Source organism: Triticum aestivum, chromosome 3B (assembly GCF_018294505.1).
Source record: "Triticum aestivum cultivar Chinese Spring chromosome 3B, IWGSC CS RefSeq v2.1, whole genome shotgun sequence".
NCBI lineage: Eukaryota > Viridiplantae > Streptophyta > Magnoliopsida > Poales > Poaceae > Triticum > Triticum aestivum.
This window is the reverse complement of record NC_057801.1, coordinates 597,072,024-597,096,807: the sequence shown is the minus strand read 5'-3', so window position 1 is coordinate 597,096,807 and position 24,784 is coordinate 597,072,024. Positions and strand designations below refer to the sequence as shown.

The 24,784-nt window shown below is 47.8% G+C and overlaps 3 protein-coding genes across 4 annotated transcripts; all 3 read left to right on the top strand.

The window, feature by feature from the left end:
* Nucleotides 1–8,375: 8,375 nt before the first annotated feature.
* On the top strand, nucleotides 8,376–12,309 carry LOC123071176 (cysteine synthase). Its single transcript, XM_044494687.1, has 10 exons — nucleotides 8,376–8,688; nucleotides 8,976–9,085; nucleotides 9,155–9,212; nucleotides 9,296–9,559; nucleotides 9,684–9,821; nucleotides 11,173–11,224; nucleotides 11,321–11,370; nucleotides 11,473–11,532; nucleotides 11,641–11,721; nucleotides 11,835–12,309. The coding sequence occupies exons 1-10, from the start codon at nucleotides 8,458–8,460 to the stop codon at nucleotides 11,922–11,924; spliced, it is 1,134 nt and encodes a 377-aa protein (XP_044350622.1). The 5' UTR covers nucleotides 8,376–8,457; the 3' UTR covers nucleotides 11,925–12,309.
* A 14-nt stretch (nucleotides 12,310–12,323) lies between these two features.
* On the top strand, nucleotides 12,324–20,721 carry LOC123071177 (F-box protein SKIP24). 2 transcript variants are annotated; one of them, XR_006434149.1, is made up of 5 exons: nucleotides 12,324–12,843; nucleotides 12,925–13,098; nucleotides 19,409–19,536; nucleotides 19,655–19,823; nucleotides 20,086–20,721. XR_006434149.1 is itself a non-coding variant. In XM_044494688.1 (5 exons), exons 1-4 carry the CDS (start codon nucleotides 12,590–12,592, stop codon nucleotides 19,784–19,786), a joined length of 723 nt encoding a protein of 240 aa, XP_044350623.1. In that variant the 5' UTR covers nucleotides 12,324–12,589; the 3' UTR covers nucleotides 19,787–19,823; nucleotides 20,086–20,721. The 2 variants fall into 2 exon arrangements, 1 of the variants encoding a protein (XP_044350623.1); XM_044494688.1 differs by having other exon boundaries at nucleotides 19,409–19,571.
* Nucleotides 20,722–21,576: 855 nt separating this feature from the next.
* LOC123071175 (protein rtoA) lies at nucleotides 21,577–24,752 on the top strand. The gene is made up of 3 exons (XM_044494686.1): nucleotides 21,577–22,250; nucleotides 22,895–23,331; nucleotides 23,810–24,752. Exons 2-3 carry the CDS (start codon nucleotides 22,930–22,932, stop codon nucleotides 24,470–24,472), a joined length of 1,065 nt encoding a protein of 354 aa, XP_044350621.1. The 5' UTR covers nucleotides 21,577–22,250; nucleotides 22,895–22,929; the 3' UTR covers nucleotides 24,473–24,752.
* Nucleotides 24,753–24,784: the final 32 nt, after the last annotated feature.

The following is a 24,784-nucleotide window of genomic DNA, read 5'->3' as shown; positions in this document are numbered from 1 at the left end:
TTTTGCTTGATGTCGTCGATGAGCGATTATATCTTCATGAAACCTCTCGACAAATGTGTCATGATCATCATCAACATTTTGAGCTCTTCCAGGATATCGATTGAATTCATGAAGAGAAATACCATCCTTGCCCTCGATGATTTGTGTTATCTCGACCACTTTATTGCCTTCCGTTCAACACAAACATGTTAGTGCTTTGTGTTATACCCTGAGATCCATGCTATCCAGCAATTGATCTTCTTTACCTTGGAGTATTACCATTTTTGTGTCAATAATGTCACGAGAATTTCACCACCTCTTATGCATTCTTGGTACAAATGATACTTCCTGCCATCTCCGTTCATTCCTTGGTCCATGTGTTGTTTCTAAACGGAAAACCGACAATTGAACTATGATGTGTGAATTCAAAACTTCTAGCGACCCTATTGCTTTCAAGTAAATGGTCAACCATTCATTCTTAGACTATTGTTTATTGGATCATCATTCTAACTTGATCATGCACCCTAAGCCCATATTTCAGGTGCAACTTTCAACCAATGTTTAAGTGTATATGTTTTTCCTCGAGCAGACATCATTATATCATTTGATATGACAAATGTTATCTCCTTGTTCACATAATTGTGGAAATCCATCTTTTTGGAAATCTCGATGCTATGTCGCTGAGTCCATCAGCCACCTATTCATCCTCTCCTTGGTTTAATAATGAACTATTGTTTCAGCAACCCACTCACATAGTTCATTTCCCTAGAATCTTGCAATGTCATTTCGTCTATTTGTGTTGCACCTTTTCTTCTCAAACATCCTGAGTCGGAGGTATCATGACACCAATCGGATCTGAATCTCAGCCAGATATGATGGTTGGGACAACTTTCCAAGAGTTATGATGTTGGTTCTTAGATGACCCGGTAAGATGATGTCATGCCTAGCACCCCCCTGGCTGGAGGACCTATCATTATAATTTCTTTTGCAAGGATAACCGTTCTTCCTGGAGGAAATTGTAAGACTTATTTTATAAGTTGCTCCTGATGGATCATTTGTGTACCCAAAATTTGGCCCTTGATTGAAACACCATATCATTGCTACCTCGAAACATGACTATGATACCCCGCTCATCAACAAGAACATTGGAGGCGCGATGCTAAATGTTTCTTGGTTAGTTATCCAAACACCATTGTATCGGTAACATCTTGATTAATCCTTGCTTCTTATCTGAATGGTTGGGTACTTGCTCTCCTGCCCTGTATGCCATGCTCTGCTTGTCCTTGGGAAGGATATACCCTTGGAATATGTGTTTAAACACCTTTTCCTTTCCATTGTTCTGTTTAATCTGATAATCGCATTTTCCTTTCCATTCTTTTGTTTAACCTTTCCTGAATCTAACTTAACTGAGCAGAGATAATTCCCTGCTTAGGTAGGCACCTTGTTGTACCACTTTGTCTGTAAGACCCTATTACTATTGTGGATGACATTCCGGTAACCACCAATGGGTGATAACTTTGTCAATTGGTTCGTCTCGTTCAACAAGCAGGAAAATTGCTCTCTTCGTTCCCCATCCATGGTACCGACTTTGTTGTCGGCATAGCTGACAAGCTATTCACTGACATGCCTCCCTGTCATGGCTGTGCAAGATGTCACCACCCTTCATACTTTCAACCCGCATGGTGGGCCCATAACCCACAGGTCCACTGGATCGAAACCTGACTCTTCTTTACAACTCGGATTTTTATGTATCCTTTGCACCTGGCTTCGTATGTGATTCACGAGCTAAATTCTATACCATTAATCATTCTGGAATCAAACACCATGTTATTCTCGTTGTTCAAACCCCTATTCCAGCTTCTGTCTAGTCATCGAATGATTGCCTACCTATTTGAAACTTTGGTACCATCGTATATTGCACTCAATGAATTCACTGAAATACAAGTCGTGGGGTACCTTGTGTATTTCCCATTGAGTTCACCGTCAGATGCCCAGCTTTGTGGAGATGCGTTCTTCCGGAGTTTTTCCCCTTGGTCGCGTTCATAGGACGATGGAGACCCCGAAGAAAGGATGACGACTTGATCATGGTGACTTGAAGCAGAGAAATGAAGGCATCAACGAAAGGGATCAACCTCTTCGAGAAGAGCAGCCAAGACCGCGAAGATCCGTTAGAATTTCACAACCACAAATTTCCCCCTTACACCACCTCTTAAATCTCGGGACGAGATTTCTTGTAGTGGAGGAAAATTGTGACGCCTGGATAATTAGGCTACAGTAAAACTCTCCTAATGATGCCATGTCATCTCTCATTACTGTTTCTAATCTCTCGTTAGTTCAAACCGATTCAAAAATCAATTCAAAACATGGCAAACAACAACAGTTTTCAAACATTAGAACAAAAATGTTCGGTTAGTGCCAAATAATATGTAGATAATTGTTGTGAAGGAAACCCATTTTTAGAAAATGCTAAAAGGCTCTAAATTAAATAAAACAGAAAAGGAAAAGAAATAAAAGAAAAGAAAATACAAAAGCATAAGACAAATAAAAAAAGGAAGAAACCCCCTCCCCCTAGGCCGAAAGGCCCAGCTAGCCAACAGCAGCCAGCCAGCCCAACCGGCCCAGCTCCCCGCACCGCGCCCTCTTCCTGTTCCTCGGTTGCGAGCCGCTACAGGGCGCGGTCGCCACCGGACCCCCTCACCGGCGTCGAGGGGGGATAAGATCGCCAGCGCCCCCGCCTCCTTGGGCCCCTCTCCCACTCACCCCGCTCTCCTCCCAAATCTCCGCCTCTCCCTCTCCCCTCAGATCCACCTCGCTCCCCCCTCGTTCCCCACCGCATCCGAGCGCCGCCATGGCCTCGCCGCCGTAGAAGACGCGACCACCGTCGTCCGTTCGTCGCCCCGGCAAGTCCTACAGCTCCGCCGTGGTCCTCTGCTTCCACTAGGCCGCTGGGTCGAGCCCCGGAACCCCTCAAGTTGCCGCATTCTTCTTCTTCTCCGGCTCGGCCACTGCGTCGTCCTCGCCTTCGATCTATGCCGCCGGTCCTCCCCGAGCCCTCTGCCCAGACCCCACGCTCCCCCGGTGAGCCTCTGCGCCGGATGCGCCCTCCCCTGCCTCCTCTGATCACCGGTAGCGCCCGTTCCACTCTCACCCGAACGCGCTGCCACCCGGCCTCGTCGCCGGCGTGGCCACGGTGACCATTTGGTCCTGTGCGTGCCGCCGTTCCGCTTCTCGCGTCGAGTAGACACCGTAGACGCCTCACGGTGCTCGTTTAGCGCACCGCAACTCCGAACCCGACAACGACCGAACTCCACCGTCCGCCTCGCTGCTCGCCGTCGTCATTTTTGCCCATCTCCGGTCGTGCTAGTACCACCGCTGGATGCGCCGGCTCGTGCGCGTTCGAACGCGACCATCCGCGTCCAAAATGATGGCCTATGGCCATTTTCCGGCGGATGCCGAGCTCCGGCCGCCACTCAGCTCGACACCGGCAACAGCTCCGGCGACCTCGGGACAAACCGCCCACGCCACTAGATGCGCCTCTTCGTGCTCGTTCGAACGAGCCCATGCGCGCGCTAATCTGTGCCCTGTGTGCATTTTTTGGCAAACTCTGGCGAGTCAGCGCCGTGCATTTGGTCACCGACGGCGAGAGCCGCTCGTGCTGACCTGGCGCGGCGGGTCCCACCGCCTAGGCCAATGACTGGTGGGCCCAAGGCCCCCTGTTGACCAGTTGACGGAGTCAACTTGCTGACTGGGCTGGTCCCAGTAGCTGACCAGTGGCCCCCACCCTATGATTTAATTAAATTAGTTAAATTAATTAATCTAGGCTAATTAGTCACTGACTAATGGGGCCCATACTTAGTTAATCATAATTAGTTTAAAACAAATCTTATTTCACCTCTGTCTCAATGACAGGTGGGTCCCATTGGACCCACAAGTCAGTTTTGACTCCAGTCAACCGCACTGTTGACTGCTGACATCATGCATACGTCATGCTGACGTCATCCCATACTATTCTGTATAATGTTGATTTAAATTAATTAAATAAATTCCAAAAAATGATTAAATCTTTAGAAAATCATATAAAATAACCCGTAACTCGGATGAAAATACTTTCTACATGAAAGTTGCTCAGAACGATGAGACCAATCTGGATACGTAGCCCGTTCGTCCGCCACTCATCCCTAACCTATCAAACTCGCAACTTTCCCCCTCCGGTTCATCTGTCCGAAAACGCGAAACATCGGGAATACTTTCCCGGATGTTTCCCCCTTTCACCGGTATCACCTACTACCCAGTTAGGGCACACCTAACCCCGCTCATAGTCATGTCATGCGTCGTCATGCTTATGTTTGCATTGTATTTACTGTTTCTTCCCCCTCTTCTCTCCGGTAGACTACGAGACCGACGTTGCTGCTGCCCAGTTCGACTACAGTGTTGACGAGCCCTCCTTCTTGCCAGAGCAACCAGGCAAGCCCCCCCTTTGATCACCAGATATCACCTATTCTCCTCTATACTACTTGCATTAGAGTAGTGTAGCATGTTACTGCTTTTAGTTAATCCTATTCTGATGCATAGCCTGTCATTATTGCTACATCTGTTGATACCTTACCTGCAATCCTAAATACTTAGTATAGGATGCTAGTTTATCATCATTGGCCCTACATTCTTGTTAGTCTGCCTTGCTATACTATCGGGCCGTGATCACTCAGGAGGTGATCACGGGTATATACTATACATACATTTACTATACAGATGGTGACTAAAGTCGGGTCAGCTCGTTGAGTACCCGCAAGTGATTCTGATGTGGGGGCTGGAAGGACAGGTGGCTCCATCCCGGTAGAGGTGGGCCTGGGTTCCCAACGGCCCCCGACTGTTACTTTGAGGCGGAGCGACAGGGCAGGTTGAGACCACCTAGGCGAGAGGTGGGCCTGGCCCTGGTCGGCGTTCGCGGTTGCTTCATAATAACATGCTTAACGAGATCTTGGTATTTGATCTGAGTCTGGCCACTGGCCTATATGCACTAACCAACTACGCGGGAAAGATATGGGCACTCGACATTGTGGTATCAGCCGAAGCCTTCATGACGTCAGCGACTGAGCGGCGCGCGCCGGATTGGAACGTAAGCCTGCTCTTGTATTAAGGGGGCTAGTTCTGCTTCCGGCCGCGTACGCAACGTGCAGGTGTGCAATGGGCAATGGGCCCAGACCCCTGCGTGCATAGGATTTAGACCGGCGTGCTGACCTCTCTGTTGTGCCTAGGTGGGGCTGCGACGTGTTGATCTTCTGAGGCCGGGCATGACCCAGAAAAGTGTGTCCGGCCAAATGGGATCGAGCGTGTTGGGTTATGTGGTGCATCCCTGCAGGGAAGTTTATCTATTCGAATAGATGTGTCCCTCGGTAAAAGGACGACCCGGAGTTGTACCTTGACCTTATGACAACTAGAACCAGATACTTAATAAAACACACCCAGACAAGTTCCACAGACAACCCGGTGACCGCTTTTCCACAGGGCGGCGAGGGGAGGATCGCCGGGTAGGATTATGCTATGCGATGCTACTTGGAGGACTTCAATCTTCTACATGCTGCAAGACGGAGGCTGTCAGAAGCGTAGTCTTCGATAGGACTAGCTATCCCCCTCTTATTCTGGCATTCTGCAGTTCAGGCCACTGATATTGCCTCTTTACACATATACCCATGCATATTTAGTGTAGATCCTTGCTTGCGAGTACTTTGGATGAGTACTCACGGTTGCTTTTCTCCCTCTTTTCCCCCTTTCCCTTCTACCTGGTTATCGCAACCAGATGCTGGAGCCCAGGAGCCAGATGCCACCGTCGACGACGACTACTACTCTGGAGGTGCCTACTACTACGTGCAGGCCGCTGACGACGACCAAGAGTAGTTTAGGAGGATCCCAGGCAGGAGGCCTGCGCCTCTTTCGATCTGTATCCAGTTTGTGCTAGCCATCTTATGGCAACTTGTTTAACTTATGTCTGTACTCAGATATTGTTACTTCCGCTGACTCGTCTATGATCGAGCATTTGTATTCGAGCCCTCGAGGCCCCTGGCTTGTATTATGATGCTTGTACGACTTATTTTATTTTTAGAGTTGTGTTGTGATATCATCTCGTGAGTCCCTGATCTTGATCATACACGTTTGCGTGTATGATTAGTGTATGATTGAATCGGGGGCGTCAAAGATGTGATGGGTCGGGTCTTCAAGTGAATCATATGACTTGTGTAAACAACTGACTGTTGTAGCCTCCGGTGCCAAGTCGCATGGGACTTGGGACTTTAGAAATTTTGTAGAGTCTGAAACTGAGCAATGTAGCTCCCAATTGCCGGCTTGATTGCCTGCGGTGACTCGGGACTTTTATAAAATATGTAAAACCTTGAACTGGGTAATGTATCCCCCAAGTGTGGGGGCGGTTGCCTGCGGTGACTTGGGACTTTCACTGTATAAATAGCCTGGATTGTCAGTTTTTAGAGTAAAATCAGATATTCCGTAGCCCCCAAGTGCCGGGTCGCTAGCCTGCGATGACTTGAGACTTAGACGTAACATTAAACACTTGTACTTATGCAAGAAATGTTAAAGAAACATGTGAAGACTGAGAAGAAACTTCGAGAGACGACTGAAAAACTAGCATTTGACTTACATACAGGAATCCCTGATTAAAAGCACAGACGCTTTGGAGAAAGCCAAAACTGCTTTTGATGAAGAAAATGGAGCACTTGTACAACGTGTAGAGTCGAGTCAGCTGAGGTTAAAAGCAAACAGGCAGAAACTAGCTTATGGTTTCTGACAAAAACCTTGAGTGATATTTGTGTCCTCATCTCCAGTAAGTATTTTTGAGCAAGCTCTTTTTTCCATAGTAATAGACATGTTCTTATAACTTTTTACTCGACAATGTTCTTACAGAGAAACGTGGTGGGGGAAATCTGAGGAGTCCCTACGAAAAACTGAGAACACTGTACAATCTGATCAAGCAACTGTATATCAGGAGCTGTGAAGCCATCACCACTGTGAGAGGCTGGGACAAGCCGCCGGAGCGCATAGCTGATATATTGAAGGAGATGTCCATTGTGTCGGCTTGGATTAAAATCCACAATGAGTCAGCCTGCAGGAAAGGGGTGCTTCATGGCCCGACCCTTGCAAAAGCATATCATCCAGAGTTGGACCCCAAGCTTTTAGCCCGCGGCTTTCCACAGTTCAAGGAAGATGGCTCAGAATTTAATAAGGAATATTATGTGACTGTGGTGAAAGAGATCCGGCATCATGCATGTTCCATTGCTCGGGGAATCGACTTGAGCACATATCATCTGGACTATGATGAGAGCAAGAAGAAAATCAACCTTGAGCTGTCGGTTCCCTTTGAACTGCTAAGTAAAAACCAGAACCCGACTGCACTACCATCCTCACAAGCACCCTCCGGCTCAGGTACCTCTTCAACGCCGGCTCAACTTCAAGCATCAGCGCAAGCCGCCAATGAAGAATCACTTCATGCCTTCATCAGATTTTCAAGCCAGGAAATACTAGTGGGGAGGAGGTGGATGATGAAGCCCAAGAGCAACAGGAGAAGCCTAAAGAGCCGTCTCAGGCCAACCCGGTTGCCACTGAAGCACAAGAGGGCTAACCAGATGCTAACATGGCAAATCAAAACGCCGGGTCTCAACCCTCGGCGACCCTTGAAGCTTAAACTTATGTTTGGAAGAAATAGTCATATGTGGCTTGTAATAGTTTGTGTTGAAAACTTCCGAGGGCTGCGAGAGCCATCGAGCACATCAGAAATTATCTTGAACTGATGTTAATTTGGCTTGAATGAATCCTTCGCTGTGGTTGCACCCGTCAATTTATTGTTAGTATGAATATCCTGGAAAATATCTTGCATCTTGATAAACCTTAAACAATGTGGGCATGGAGAGAAAAAGAAAACGAGAGTTTTTTTCTCTAATGGGGAATAAACACCACGACCGAACAAAGAGTTCTTATGCCACATGTCCACCATTTGCTCGCTTGTCCAGCTCTGGTCGTGAAATTGACCGATCCGATGTTTTTACTGCGACTGCTCGCAAAGAACAAAACATACACGGACTGTATGCATCAAAATGATATAGATGCGGGGTAACCATTGTTCTCTGAATAAAAAAAACATACGCATTTTATTCCTTTATATAATTCGGAAATAACTGACATGTTTCTATTCTGAACTAAAACCGTCCCACTTATTTCCGAAAGAAGGGAGTACTCCCTCCGTTCCAAAATAGATAACTCAATTTTATACTAAATTTGTATAAAGTTGAGTTATTTATTTTGGAACGGAGGGAGTAGCATTTTGTTTAAAGAAATATCGACCGGCAGTGCAAGTGGTTGAAATGGAGCTAAAAAACGCCAGGACCCGACGGCACATTCCCCATTCCCCTTATCCGAAGGCGGCTCCTCTCTTTCCCCTCTGTAAAACCCCTCGCGCAGACAGCGGCCATAGCGATGGCGTCGCCGCCAGCCTGCTCCCTCCTCCTCCCGGCCATTCCCTCCGCGCCGGCCTACGCTAGTGTCCCACGAGCACCCCGGTTCCTCACCTGCCCCCGCGCTGTAACAGCCCACCGACCCTTTCCCACGGCCTCCTCTCCTAAGGTCGCGGCGCCCGCCGCCGTCGAGATCCCAGAGGAGTACGTGGATGATGTCGAAGCGGTGAACATTGCGGTGGACGTCACTCAGGTGCGCTGTCTATTCCCATCCTGATTGTGTTCCTGCTTCGTCAGAGTGGTATGGGAGGCCACTGAAGGCATTAAGATTTTATATTATGGTTCAGGGGAATCGGGGGTTCGCTGCATTATCATGGAATATTTGGATACATTTTTCTACCTGATTATACTGTGAACATCTTCTGTTGTCACCAAAAACATGGATTTTAAATATCAATAGAAGCATATTTTTTACTCTCTGAAGCAACCTATGTGAGATTGGGCTAAATCCCAGTCTATTCTGTCTATCTTGTTGATCAGCTAATTGGAAAGACCCCAATGGTATATCTAAATAATGTTGTCGAAGGTTGTGTCGCTAATATTGCCGCAAAGCTTGAGTACATGGGACCTTGCCGAAGCGTCAAAGACAGGTATACATCGTTATTGCACTATGTATTCGAGTGCTGTTTGTGCCGCCTCTCACTCATTATGTTTTCCAGGATTGCGTTAAGCATGATTAGTGATGCAGAAGACAAAGGATTAATTTCTCCAAACAAGGTTTGATTGTCTATATATACTAAATTTTAGAGTATTGTCACCATGAAGGTACTAAATTATGCAGATATTGTATACATTTGCAGACCATTTTGGTAGAACCAACTACTGGGAATACTGGTATAGGACTAGCTGCAGTAGCTGCTGCTAGAGGATACAAAATGATAGCAACTATGCCTTCATCGATAGATGTTGAGAGACGTATTCTTGTACGCGCATTTGGAGCAGATATCGTGTTAACTGATCCTACAACAGGGCTAAAAGGAGCTGTTGACAAAGCCGAGGAAATAGTTTCGAAGACACCGAATGCATACATGTTTCAGCAATTCAACAATTCAGCCAACAGTGAGGTTGAGACTTTGTGCCATTATCATTTACTCATACAGTCATATGCTATCTGTGACGTGGCACATGTGAAATTCATTTGCCAACTTCTTTAAATGATCTATTGAGAAGCCGCTTGGGTAATTACAGATCCACTTTCAAACCACAGGCCCAGAAATATGGGAGGACACACTGGGTACTGTTGACATACTTATTGCGAGCATTGGGACTGGAGGTACCATCACCGGCACTGGGCGCTACTTAAAAATGATGAACAGAGATATTAAGGTTTCCAATCTTACTCTCTCATCAAGTTGTTTCAGGTTTTAGGAGAACTGCATTAAAATGACTATGTGTTACTGTGTCAACAACTTCACCCATTTTCTTCATACTTTTCCAATGTTGTTGCATTACATCTTAAATCATCTACTGTCGTTGGTGGATGCTCTTGTTTACACCATGATTTAACTTTGTGAAGTGCTTAATGTGAGGAGATATGCAACTTGCATTTCCTGGAGGCCAAGGTCCAGTGTAAATATACAAACTACAGGCAGAAATATACACAAACCCCCTTTATAGCAATAGTTAATATGATATCCTATACATGGAACTAGTATATGTCTACACTTGAGATCTGAGTCTTGCTCCATTGGCTAGAGGCACCCGTGCTCGCCCATCCCACCCACACGACGCCTAGCCTCCACACAGTAGGGATGCAAGCGGACGGCATCCGCATGTCCGCGACTGTCCGCAAACAGGAAAAGTAAACTAACACGATTATTGAAGTAACTAGAGAATACCCCGCGCGTTGCTGCGGAACCGATTGCAATATATTTCAGTGATTTAATTGTATGAAACTTCCATAGTTGAATTAATAACTAATTCCGCAAAAAATATGAACTAAAGCTAAAAATAAATAGTATATATTGTATTTGATTATTGTGTAGTCATAACTTGTTTTAATCTAAGTGCCATAACGTAACAAAAATAAATCATGCATTTTGAGTGGACCTTGGATGAGGTGGCATGTGTGGTGAGGTGAAAGGTGTGCATGAGATCAACTAATAATGGAAATTTTTTTCTCATGCATGTAGTGGTGGACCTTTGATGAGGTGGCATGTGTGCATGTTAAGATAAATAGGATAGTGGGGATCAACTTCTTATGTATATAGGATGAGGTTAGTGCAATTTTTGTTATGCGGACGGCGCGGACACTTCCGCCTGCATCCCTAGTCCCTACTGCAGGGTGCTCATGGTTGTTCTAAAAAATGCGATAGGTGCGTGCTAGTGTCTATTCCCTGCTGGTCGAATTTATTTTGTTTATTGCTCTGCTAAAAAGTGAAATGCAGAATTTTGAAGTAAAACATAGGCCTTAGTTGGAAATAGCTCACCGATCTGCTACTAGATGCACTGCTTTACCATTTGTGTAATTTAGCTTTTAGAACTTACATGCACTACTATTTAACTTACATGAACGTACATGGTTGATATCAATATATCCATGATTCATATGATCTAGTATATGATCTAACATGCCATAACCTGAAACCTGAAATCGTTTGACAGTGTTCCTATATTTTGTAGTCAAATTTATTAATTTAATCTGTTATAACATTTGTGTTTGTCCTGTCATTATCAGGTCATCGGGGTAGAACCTGCTGAAACTAGTGTGATTTCTGGTGACAAGCCAGGTAAATTTCATAGCACATAGCAACTGGATGTATTTGAGAGATGAGCTTATTGAAGACAACTTCCTTGGAATTGACACATTAATGTCACAATAACAGGTTATATTCCAAGCATACTAGATGTGCAGCTCCTTGATGAGGTTGTGAAGGTCTGGAATGCAACTCTAGTAGTCTGTTTATGTTTGCACATTTAGTTGACTCTTCACAGTTCTTGTCAGCTATTATGTTGATTATGATTGTTGAACTTGCAGGTTACCACTGCGGAGGCAGTTGATGTTGCGAGGCTACTTGCACTAAAAGAGGGCTTGCTGGTAAGGAAGTGCACAACCAAATAAATTATAACCGAGTTTTTTTTTCCGAAACGGATATTATAACCGAGTTATCAGTTTGGCGTTCACATGGGTTGTTTGTTTTGACAGGTTGGCATTTCGTCAGGTGCCGCAGCAATTGCTGCTATAAACGTGGCCAAAAGACCTGAAAATGCTGGAAAGCTGATTGCGGTGAGATATTTCCGTTGATTTGAACATGTTGCCGTTCTGGCATGGCTACTGGTTTATAGATGCCCTCATGTAACCCCCTCATCAGACGGTTAATCAGTGACATGAATTTGCAGGTTATCTTCCCCAGCTTTGGAGAAAGATATATCTCTAGCATTTTGTTCCGGCCGATATACAACTCCGTTCGAAGGATGAGGAAGAGATGACTAACTTCGCCCACTCCAAGAAAGCCGAATCCGACAGGCTTGCACAGCATGACAAACATAACACATCAAGCAGGGTTGAGGTGTAGAATGCTCCGGCAGAAGGGCACGGGTCGTAGAAGTTTGAAATATGGGCGGAGTTGCTGCCGAGTGGGCTGCAGGACTGCATGAACTTGGTTCCATAAAAACCCGAGGGAAGGGAAAATCATGAGTTGTTGTATACTGTATTATCTGCCTCAGACGTTTGGAACCCGGTGAAACATGCAGAGCTAGATGCGGTAGCTCGCTTAGGATCTTTGTTTGAATAGTCTAGGGTTGGAACAAAACAGAGATTTGTCATCTGATATTTGACTGATCTTACTAAATGGTCTCCTATTTTAGTTGGTGATTGGTTCGCTCAGATTATGCTCCTGGATTAGGTTTTTGGGTTCAGACCCAGCAGTACTGCAGATCGAAAGTCCAAATCGCTCATTCGTGGGACCCACTGGCAGGGACCGATTTGGCGGCGCGCGTCCTGATTTCTCTAGCTCGCCGAGGCGCCGCCGACGAAGGCCTGCAGCGAAGGCCCCGACGACGGCATAGCCTACCTACCTTTCTACACCCGCGCGGCGGCCTCTGTTGCTGCATCCGCTCCGCAACTCTCCAGCGGTAATTCGGTCGAGCCGAACATGTCGGCATCCGATCTGCCCGACGAGCTGTGGGCGCGCGTCCTGGAGCTCGGCGCCGCCTCCGCCGCGCTGGGGTTCCGCGACCTCTGCTGCCTCGCCATCGCCTCGCGCCGCCTCCGCCGCCTCTCCCTCCACCCGGCCCTCTGGTCGGGCCTCCTCTCCCGCGACTTCCCCTCCCAATCCCAGCCCTCATCCTTCCCCTCCTCCTCTTCGCAGCAGCAGCAGCCCGATCCCAAATCCCTCTACAGGACCAAGTGGTTTTCCGTCCCTGCCACTTCGTTCAGATTATTTATTTATTCCCCCCGTCAGAGCGCGTGACTTGTGCTCTGCTGCAGGTTCGAGAGGCACAAGCTGCGGATGGCGGAGGCGAGGCGGCGGGCCGTGTACGAGGCGGAGGGGAGGGTGGTGGCGTGCCGGAGGCGTCTCACGGAGCTGGAGGAGTCGATGTGCGCCGAGGGGGATAGGATCAAGGCCACCGCGCAGGAGCTGGACAGCCTCGAGAGGGTCAGGTCGGTTCTGGTTCCTCATCTGTGTTTCTTCTTCTGGAGTGAAATTCGCTCTTGATGCTATAAATCATATGCGACGTAGTAACCGAAAACAACAAATTACCTGACTAGCTAATGCAGAGGGTAGAAAGAAGCTAGGAATTATCTGAAGTTGGCACGCCGGGAATGACAATTATCCAATTATCCCCTAATATAATTAGTCCTGAACTGACCGTAGCACATATAGGCAACAGTAGGTATTGCTCAAGACAGATGCTGGCATGATCCATTGAGCTACTTCTCTACGCATAAGCTGGACTGAGATTGTCCCGCCCTTCCAATTTAAGGCCTCTTATACGCCACCCATTATCAAACAGCCCCTTGTACCCCTGTCTAGCAGCCAAGACTTGCTCTGAAGTCAGAGCAATTGCTTCCATGTTTATTTGAGCTGCTTATCTGTGCAAGAGCTGGTCCGACGTAGTCTCTTGGCTCAAACATTCAACAATAAACAGCTGCTTTTGCTGCCTTTGGACCTGAAAAGAGAAAATTATTTCACATCAATGCTCTATGGTTGTTATAACTTGGAACGATCCATTAAATTTAGAAGCATCTTTTTTATTTGGTTGTATGTATCAGGGTAAAAAACCACTGTTTACAATTTTAGTTGACGAAATCCAAGCAGTGCGCGGAACAGTTGTACTCCCTCCTTTCCTAAATATAAGTCTTTTTAGAGATTCCACTACAAATTACATACGGATGTATATAGACATATTTTAGAGTGTAGGTTCACTCATTTTGCTCCGTATGTAGTCCATAGTGGAATCTCTAGAAAGACTTATAATTAGGAACAGAGGAAGTACCTTATTTGGCAACATTCTGGCCTGTTGTGGTTGTGTATTAACATGAAAACAAAGTTAAATGATACCTATTATAAATAATGGGTAGTGTTGAGTTGTCACATTCTGCACATGTGTTATTGTTTCTGTTGTAACTTCACATCCTAGTCTTTAGGCCTTATCCTGAGCATGATCCAAGCATGCAGGATCCACGTCTCTCTCCCATGTATATGTACCATGGCACTCAATGAATATAAGGTGTGCGTCAATCATTCTTCAACTTGGTAATTAGAACCATGTCAACCGGCCCCACTCACTCCTCCTTTGAGACCCTTCCTTCCTGTCACCAGCGAGGGCAGCGAGCTTCCCGCCGCAGACCTTTCTGCTGGCGCTGCTGTGCGCCCTTGCGCTCCGGCTACCGAGGATCTTTCCCAGACGGTTGGTCTTCCACTTTCTGCCCTCCCCCCAGGCCGCCTCCTCTTCGGTCTCGCTCTTTGCTGCTGCCGACCCTTCCTCCTCCATCCCGTCCATCCACGGGCTGAACATCATTGGTGTTATTGACTTCACGTTGGCTCTTGACAACACCAATTTCTCTCGATGGCGTTCTTTCATCAACATGTTACTCAGCCGCTACCATGAACGCCACCACATCCAGGTGGGCGCTGTTGACCGGCTCTCTAATCCAATCTGGAGCGACGACGATGACACCATAGTGATGTGGTTCTTCACCACCATTTTCGGGGACCTCGACATCGTCGCCCCGGTTGACTCGGTGGCGTACACAATTTGGACTCTCCTCCATGAGTACTTCTTTGAAGCAGGAGTTACGGCCGACTGTCTGCGGCTATTTGTCCATCAACGAGTATTGTGGACGCCTATAAGGCATCTCTATGGCTCTTTCCGACATCCAGTCACCGGTCAGCTACTGCACACTTACATTGTAGATGCTTGACGGACTCGAAAAGAAATTCGAGATGCAGGCCGCGATTCTCCAATTGATCGTCCCCCTGCCTACCTTTGTTCAAGATTGTTCATGCCTTGTTCTAGCCGGAATCTCCATCAATAGGCACGCCCGTGCAGAGGGCTCACAGTTGCTTGCCGTCCACTCCGACGATGACCGCGGCGATCGTGGCGCCGATTGTGGCGGTGCTCGATAGGGCGATCGGGCTCCCAATGGTGACGGTGGCCGTGGGCATGGTCACGGAGATGCTCCTGGTGGTCGCAGCGCTGGGCAGCAGCCCTCGCTCGGTTACTTTGCTCCTATAGGATGCCCTTCCCTCCACCCCGCACACCCTGGATGCGATCCAACTCTACTAGGGTCTTCGGTCCTCGACCTGGCGTCCAACACGCCTATCCGGTGATGTACCTGGTGCACCGGCTCTGCCTATGCTCGCTCCCTACAGGACCACGCCGCCATGTTCGATGTTGCACCAAGCCACGACTTGCCCTTTCCTCCTCAACCTGAGTGGTTCATGGACATGGGGGTGGCCTCACACGCCGGTAACAACCCAGGTATATTGACCTTGTCTTATTCCCCTTTAGCTCGTTCTGCTAGTCATATCGTTGTTGGCAAAACGCCTTCCAATCATTGGTACCGGCTCACCCCCTCGGTGACCGTTCCATCTCTCCCAATCTTGTCAAAAATTAGTTTACGCTCGCAAATTTACTCGTGACAATCTATGTTCAGTTGAGTTTCATCCTTTTGCCTTTTGCGTGACGGACCTACCAACCAGGGCAAATCTTCAATAGCCACAACGACTTATATTTCTTCTCCAACAATAATAACGGTGCATCATCATTAGCACTCACCGTTTCCTCGATGGCTCGACCTTCTCGATTCTGCTACTATGGCTCATTTTGCTTCGGATTTTTATCTTGTAATAAGAACAATGCCCACCTCAGAAGGAAAATGAGCCATAGTAGCAGCGCTGGGATGGCCAAGTTGCCGATGCCATAGGTCTTGCGAGGAGACGGTGAGTGCTGTTGATGGTGCGCCGCCGTTATTGCTGAAGATTGGATATTGCACCTAACAAGAATTGCCCTGGTTGCTAGGTCCTTCTCACAAAAGCCAAAAGGATCAAACTCAATTGAACGTAGATTGTCATGAGTAAATTTGCGAACTAAAATTAGTTTTTTCACAAGACTGGGAAAGATGAGGATGGAAAGGGGTGGGGGGGGGGAGGCGCGCCCCATTGCCGACTGCGATATGACTAGCAGAGCGAGCTAAAGGAGAATAAGATGAGGTCAATATACCTGGGCTGCTGACGACGTGCGAGGCCGCCCCGTTGTCCATGGCTTGGTGCAGCATGGTGGCGTGGTCCCATCCGTAGGAAGCGGGCGTAGGTGGAGTTGATGCATCGCGGTACATCACCGGATAGGCATGGTGCTGGACGCTTGGGCGAGGACCCGACAGAGTTGGGCAGTATCCATGGAGCATGGGGCGGAGGGAAGGGCATCCCCATATGAACAAAGTAGTCGAGCCAGGGTTGCTGCCCAGTGCCGCGATCACTGTGAGCACGACCACCGCCACCGTTGGGAGCTCGGTCGCCCTGCTACTTCGCTCCTATGGGATGCCCTCCACCTCGCGCACCCTGGATACCGCCCAACTCTGTTGGGGTCTTTGGTCCTCGCCCTGGCGTCCAACACCACGCCTATCTAGTGATGTACCCCGGTGCATCGGCTCCGCCTACGCCCGCTCCCTATAGGACCACGTTGTCATATTCCATGTTGCACCAAGCCAAGCCACGGCTCGACCTTCCCTCCCAATCACGAGTGATTAATGGAAACGGGGGTGGGCTTGCATGTCGCCAACTACCCAGGTATATTGACCTCGTCTTATTCCCTTAGCTCATTCTACTAGTCATATTGTTGTCGGCAAAATGGCTTCCAGTCATTGCTACCGGCAATGCTCAACCCCTCCTTGACTGTTCCATCTTTCCCATATACCCATCTCTCCCAATCTTGTTAGAAACTTAGTTTATGTTCGCAAATTTACTGGTGAAGAACTATGTTCAGTTGAGTATGATCCTTTTGTCTTTTGTGTGATGGACCTAGCAACCAGGGCAATTCTTCTGAGGGGCAATAGCCACGGCGACTTGTAACCCTTCTCTAGCAAAAGCAAGACGCATCATCAGCAACACTCACCTTCTCCTCGTAGGACACCTATGGCTCATTTTCCCTTGGTGCCATAGGTCCTACGATGAGATGGTGAGTGCTGCTGATGGTGCGCCGTCGTTATTACTGAAGGGATACAGTCGTGGATATTGCACCTCAGAAGAATTGCCCTGGTTGCTAGGTCCTTCTCGCAAAAGCCAAAAGGATCAAACTCAACTGAATGTATATTATCATGAGTAAATTTGCGAATAGAAATTATATTTTTGACAAGATTGGGAGAGATGAGGATGGAACGGTCAGGGAGGGGGGAAAGGTGTGCCCCATTGCCGACCGTGATATGACTAGCAAAGCGAGCTAAAGGGGAATAAGACGAGGTCAATATACCTGGGTTGTCCATGAACCACTCGGGTTGAGGAGGGAAGGCCGAGCCATGTCTTGGTGCAACATGGAACATGGCGGCATGGTCCCATCCATAGGGAGCAGGCATAAGTAGAACTGATGGATTGGGGTACACCGGATAGGCATGGTGTTGGACGCCTGGGCGAGGATCGAGGACCTGACAGAGTTAGGCGATGAATATGGAGCGCGGGGCGGAGGGAAGGGCATCCCCATATGAACGAAGCAGCCGAGCCAGGGTTGCTGCCCAGCGCTGTGATCAGGGCCGCCGCCGCAGTTTGCACTGAGCTGGCAGCCACAGCTGCTGTTGGGAGGCCGGTCACCCTGCCGAGCACCACCACGATCGTCGTTGGAGTGGATTGCGAGCCCTCCACATGGGTGCGCTTGTCGATGGAGATTTTGGCAATGATGAGGCATGAATGGGCTTGAGCGAAGGCAGGCAGATGAATGGGCTCGAGCATCCGCAGTGTAAGCGTGCGGCCGTTGACCGGCGACTGGACGTCAAAAAGAGCCGTGGTGATACCTTGTAGGCATCGGCAATACTCGTTAATGGACAAATCACAGTGGACAGTTGCCCAGAACTCCTGCTCGAGGTGCATGGTGAGGCTGGCGTCGTTGTCGAAGAAGTACTAGTACTCGTGGAGGTGACTCCAGATCGTGTACGCCGTCGACTCAGCCGGAGCGATGATGTCGAGGAGGTCCTCGACAATGGTGGCTAAGAGAACACATCACTATGGTGTTGTCGTCCTCACGCCAAACCGGATCGGAGAGTAGGTCAGCATCATCTACCTGGATGTGGCTGTGTAAATGGTAGCGGGTGAGCAACATGTTGATGAAGGAATGCTAGCGGGAGAAATTAATGTCGTCGAGAGCCAGCTTAAAGTCCGGTGATGTTTAGCCCGTGGATGGAAGGGATGGAGGAGGATGGACCCGCGGCAGCAGGGAGCGACGCAAGAGGAAGCGGTCTGGAGGGGTTTGATCGGAGGGCGGAAAGTGGAAGACTAGCCGTCTGGGAAAGATCATCGGTAGCTGGAGCGAGAGGGCGAGCATTAGCATCACCAGCGGAAAGGTCCATGGCGGGGAGCTCGCCGTCCTCGCTGGTGACGGGAAGGGTCTCAGGGGAGTGAGTGGGACTGGTCGACATTGCTCTGATTACCAAGTTGAAGAATGATTCACGCACACCTTGTATTCCGTGAGTGCCATGGTACATATACATGGGAGAGAGACGTGGATCCTACATGCATGGACCACGCTATACATGGGAGAGAGACGTGGATCCTACATGCATGGATCACGCTCAGGGTAAGGCCTAAAGGCTAGGACGTGAAGTTACAACACATATACAGAACGTGACAACTCAACATTCAGCCCAATACAACCATATCTGACAAAGTAGAACACCAAGAAACATGTAGATATTCAGTCCAATACAACCATATCTGACAAACTAGACTGCAGTGACCCCTTCACCAATTCTTACATACATTTAGGTTTTTGTTAAACCTACCCCAACTTGTTTGGGACTAAAGGCTTTGTTGTTGCTCCTGTTGCTGCTGCTGTTGTTGTTTATTTAGGTTTTTGTTAAAGGTGTTGCTTCAGTGGCTCGAGCTGCCGTCCTGTCGTATGAAGGTGACAAGAAAAATACAAACTTGTGAAGCAGCTCATTAGGAATTTAGGATAATGGACAATGCTTATGAATGCAATCGTGTTTGTTTTAACTTTTAAGTATTGATGTCTTAACATACTTGTACAGTGTTAAGACAAGGTTTATTTATAGTTCAGCAGGCAATAAGCTATAGAAAATACTCCATTATCTGCTCACCTGACAAAAACAAATAATCTCTGCAATCCTTCTCAGCCAGGGAAACTGCAGGTTTAGACATCAGTATAAGAATACATCTTTTTCGTGACTTATTCTGGTATGTTTCAGCACTCCTCATCAGTATATACTGATAGTCTAATTTATTGTTGTCGTGAGATGTTGACAGAAGAGCTTCGGTGGCATTAAACGTGTGGCAACCACAAGTTGTTCATGGGCGTCAGAAACAGTTGGTTCAGCAATGCACTGTTCCTGTTGATTCTCGTCTTAGTGCTCTACACATGGAGCTGAAAGTTTGTAAGCAACAAATAGCAACTTACAAGAATGCTTACGTATGTGATCTTTGATTTTGGTAAAATTGCAAATGGTTAACAAGGCTAGCCTCACTATAGTTGTGCTTTTGATGCTTTGCTAGAACAAGGAGAAGCTCAAGTTGAATGAGTACGAGGAAGCATTGAGACGAGCAAAATATCATCCTATGCAGAATTGTAGTGATACAAGCGCACCTGGAAATGAGCCACAAGCAAAGAGGAAGAGACTGAAGTAAAACCATTGTTCACCATCGGATCTTCATTTGCCTCAAGGTACCCCTAAATAGCTTTCCGTATCTCTTGATAGCCTCGGCCATATTATGTTTCCTTTTATGCCATTTCTTATTAGAATTTGCATTCGCATTCATCCTCGGCACATTTTTCTTTCAAGATAGAAGAGCATTGTGTCTCAACTTGCACATACATAGTTCATTATTAGCATAGCATGTTGGAATGGATAACCGGCAACGAGGAAGATATGCGGCCTTTCGGAACTATTCACAGTATCAGTTTTTTTCTTCAACCTTTTGTGCAGACAAAGGCATCCGCAGTGCAGCAAGTGCCAAGATATTCGTTTCGGGGAAAAGAGTCCAAATGCACTGTGGATTCTTCGTCGGTTCATTTGTTTGGGCATGTGTGCGCACATGATGTACGTGGCGTTGTTCCTTTCCAGCAGAATGAACGAATCAAGCTCAACTGATCCCTTCCAATTGCCGAAAGAATCTTATCCTTTTCTTTTGGCGGCGAAAAAGCAATTTTCCCACCAATTGCTGCCGAGAGAATGTTATTCTCATCGAATGTGTACCGTGCAGCCGCCAGCTACTCGTGTGGACGCCAGCTATTTTCAGAGCAGAATAGTCCGGCCCTGGTGCTTGGCCGTCACGAAGTTGTGGGCGGTCGACTTTTCTACAGCAGAAGGACGACTGGTCTGATTGGATTTCTTCAGCTGACCGTTGGTTTCTGGGGAGCGTACTGTATGAAACTGTTGGCTCGGTGCTCTTCATTTTGCCTTGCATTTCGGGTTTGGAGATGTTCTCATTCATTTGTATGCTAGTACTAAGCGGTCAACTAGCCTTAAAAGCATCCTCGTCCATGGCGAGTGATGAGCAGCCTCTGCAAACCTTTTGTGACTCTTAATTTGGATTCTTGACTTAAGATCGCTCATTCACTCGGTCTCGGTTTCGATATCATCTTAGAAGTTATTAGAATGTTTCAGTCAGTTGACCAAAGAGCTTCAATTAACTAGAAAAACAATAGATGTGCACGTACAACGTTCAACACATGTCCTCGTGCGAGGCGGCGGCGGCGAAGGGTCGCCGGTCGCGTGAGTCGGCGAAGCCGGCATAGCAAGCACCCGGCAGCGACGCCGAAGGCCACGGAGCAGGTACCTGTCAACAGGCACAGCAAGGCCGAAATAATCACTCGTCACGCATCAGACGTGACACCCCCAAAACGGGCCAGGAAAAGATCCCGATCGCAAAATAGCCGCGCCGATCGTACCCGCCGGCTCATCACTCTCCTGCCCGGTCCAAAACGGGACGAGTACGAGTACTCGTACGGGAACAGCCTCTCCCCCGCCTGCCCGCCACGGCAAATTTAACAAATTTGACCTATAGACGAAATCAAATCACAGAATGAACTGAGCGTGAAACTATTTCACACGGCTGACCCGTGGCGCCTAGTTCTCAGGCGCTGCACTAGTGCAACGCCTGGGAGCTAGGCGCTGCACTAGTGTAACGCCCAGGAGCTAGGCGCTACACTGTACAATATGGCGCCTAGCTCTCTATGGGTTAAATTTGTCAAATTTGCCGCCCGCCACCCCCGTCTGAATTTTCCCCGGGCGCCCGGCCGACGTGGCGCGCCTTCCGTGCCGCACCTTATTCCCGCCGCGCTGTACCTGTTGACCCGGCCACCCCCCGCTGCAGCCGGGCCCCGCGCGTTGGCGCCCAGCCTGTCACCCACTTCCATTTGCCCGTACCCAGGCCCCACCCGTCAGGCCGCACGGTATATAACCCCGGGGCCCGACCCGCTCCGCCCTCTCGCCGCACCAATAGCCAATCCACGCACACCCGCTCCCGTTCCGTAATCTCAGCCTCCGTCCTGATCCGATCCCCAAATCCCTCGCCTCGCCGCGCTCGCCGTCGACCTCGTTCTCTCCGGCACCAAATCCTACCTCCGGTGAGGCCGACCCACAAGCAGGGCGTGACAGCGCCCTCTCGTCGTATCTCCCGCCGCCCCTCCTCTCCGCCCGCCGTCGTCCCCGGTCGCCGGAACCCGACAAGTTGGATATCTAGGCGGCACCGCAGCGTTGCGGCGCCCACCGCGCGGACAGGATGTCTGCGGCGCCAGCCGCGTACCCCACCAGCCTCCGCGCCGTCGCGTCCGGGAACTCCGAGGCCTCCTTCTTCCCCTGCTCGCACCGCCTCAAGCTCTCCTCCTCGCATCGTTTTAGTAGTAGTAGTATTGGTAATCGTAGTAATTGCCTCTGACGTTTGCCTCCCCCTCGTTGCCCACGACCTTCGGTTCGATCTGCTCCTTGTGCTCGTCCTGAGGATTGTCTGGTTGTGAGGGCTCTGTGTTACATCTCTGCCTTTTGTGTTCGCGCGGGTTTGGTGTCTGTGTCTGTGTTCGATCACCAGGTCCGATCCAGAGCGATTTGGCCTGTTGGAGGTTGTGATTGCTGTCTCTCCGAGGAAAGAGGTATGGGAAAGTTTTGCCAGGTCATTTTTTCTATGTGTGAAAATATGCCAGTTTACCCTTCTGGTGGAATTGCAAATGCAATGAAATTGTGTACTCCCTCCGTCCGGAAATACTTGTCATCAAAATGAATAAAAGGGGATGTATCTAGATGTATTTTAGTTCTAGATACACTCCTTTTTGTCCATTTTGATGACAAGTTTTTCCGGACGGAGGGAGTACATATTAATGGTGGAATTACGTTCCTTTCGAATATTTGTTGTCTTATGCAGTTAGACTCTTTAATTATATCATGGAGTGAATGCCCTTAGGCTTTAAACATGTTTTGTGATTAGTTTCTTTATAAAATACTGCTACTCCCTCTGATCCATATTAGTTGTCACTCAAATGGATGTATCTAGCACTAAAATACATCTAGATACATCCGTTTCAGCTACAACTAATATGGATCGGAGGGAGTAGTAGATTTTTGGTTTACCTGTTTTGCTAGAAATGTTGCCTCAGATCGAATGAACTTAAATATGAGCAATATATGTGCACCTATTTCTATCATATGGTCTTATTAACTTTATCTAGTAAACTAGGGCGTGGTCCTTAAGAAGTCCTTACTTGTTCTATTCTAATTTTTGTTTTTCCCTGCTAAGCAGGAAGTTCTCTTCTGAACTTCGGATTTAGCTTGTGGATGGGCGGACCTTTGGTAGACTGCAGTGCTGAAGGTGTGAGCAGCAGCTCATGTCTCAGCCGCAGCACCTGTGGAAAAGCAGGTTTTGAGCACAGCTCTTGTGCTCTCCCTGAAGATGAAAAGTTTGAAGCTGGAATAGCATGTGTGAAAGATGATTTGGTTGTCAAGGAAATCAGTTTGGCTCTTGCTGAGGTGATGCGTGTCTATAATGACAATGATGATGAAGAGACAGATCTGAGTGAAGACTCTGACGAAAATGGGGATTCACTTTCTATAGAATCAGATTCGGCTGATGATTTGGTTGATATTGACACTGAAGTGGTCACATCGTCAGCCTTCACTGCTGGGAATGCGTCTGAATCATCAACTGGAAATTCAGAGAATGGAAATTCCTCAACCACTGTGAGTATTTGATTGCAGTACACGCATGGACTCTTCCTAATCTGTCTTATCTTGCCAATCGCTATGCGGCTCTTCATATAAAAATGTGCTATAAGTGTTGGATGCTTAGTTTTTGACATATTGACTCTTGCTTCTTAGAACATATTATTACCTGTCATTTAGAATTTTGGGTAGCTAAATGTAATTCTGCTCTTATGATTTGCTGCTCCTTCTTATACCTGTTAGGAGGTATCATATCTTGTCATTGTACGGGTAAATTGATTGTGCTGATACGATCTCGTCATCTTTGATAATTGTTTGAATTGACCCGAGAATGATGTTATTTTTTCTACTCTTATTTCTTAATATTTTTTTCATTTATTATTGTCTGACTGTTGCTCTGAATTCTGAAAATGAGTATGACCTCAGTGTTATTGCTTGTGCTAAATGTTCTGTTCTCTACTTGGATGGTGATGTGTTAAATGTTCTGTATATGCAGGGGACTCAACTGTTGGTTTCCGCAATGAAAGGAAGCCGTGCAAAGCGGGGAATTGTGACAAAGTTGAGTGTTTCATGGGCCCCTGACGTATATGATCCTCCTGTTACTTCTGACTCACACACAGTGGAGCCACACCAGAGAAGTTCAAGGAAGAGCCACTACAAATACAAGCCCCCAAAGGGCGGCAGCGGCAGCAGCAGCCGCAGCAGCAGTGGCAGCAAAAAGGAAAAGAAGCATTCTCACCACAGCAGCAGCAGCAGCAGCAAGAGAGATAAGAAACCTTCCTACCGCAGTAGCAATGGCGGCAGCAGCAGAACCGACACTAGTGATCCTCAACATCGGAAGGCATATGGCAGCAGCATTACCAGCAGAACTGACACTAGTGTTCCTGAATATCACAAGTTATCGCCGTGGCAGCCACTGGCTAGTGCCGCCGTGGAAGAAGCCATGCCCCCCGTACCTGTACTGAAGGCCATGGAACAGATCAAACGCAGTTCCAGCTGCTGCAAGGAGCCGCCGATAAGCATGAAGGCCATGGAACAGATCAAGCGTAGCTCCAGCTGCTGCAAGGAGCCGCCGATAAGCATGCTATCACGCCAATTCGTGGCTGCCAAGTACAAAGGGATGTTTTCCTTCTTGAGTCAGAACCAACTTGCTTCTTGAGCATATCGCGGAGACTCCTGCGCTATTCACTGCCGTGCTTTTGGTTATCAGCAAGGCTTTCATGTTGGATGGTGTTTGATCTATGAACTTTTGTTTGGACATCAGTGGGCATGGTTTTGAAAATTCTTTGGTTGACGTATGCACGATCGTTGAGATTATTAACTGTCTTTCCTTATTATTAAAATAAAAAACTGTTTTGCTCATTTATTTATGTAATATATAAGCATGTTATGTGTGTAATTTGAGTAATAAGCATGTTATGCGTGTGCATTCTGTTTTATGTTTTGAGTTTGGGTATTATTACATCAGTTA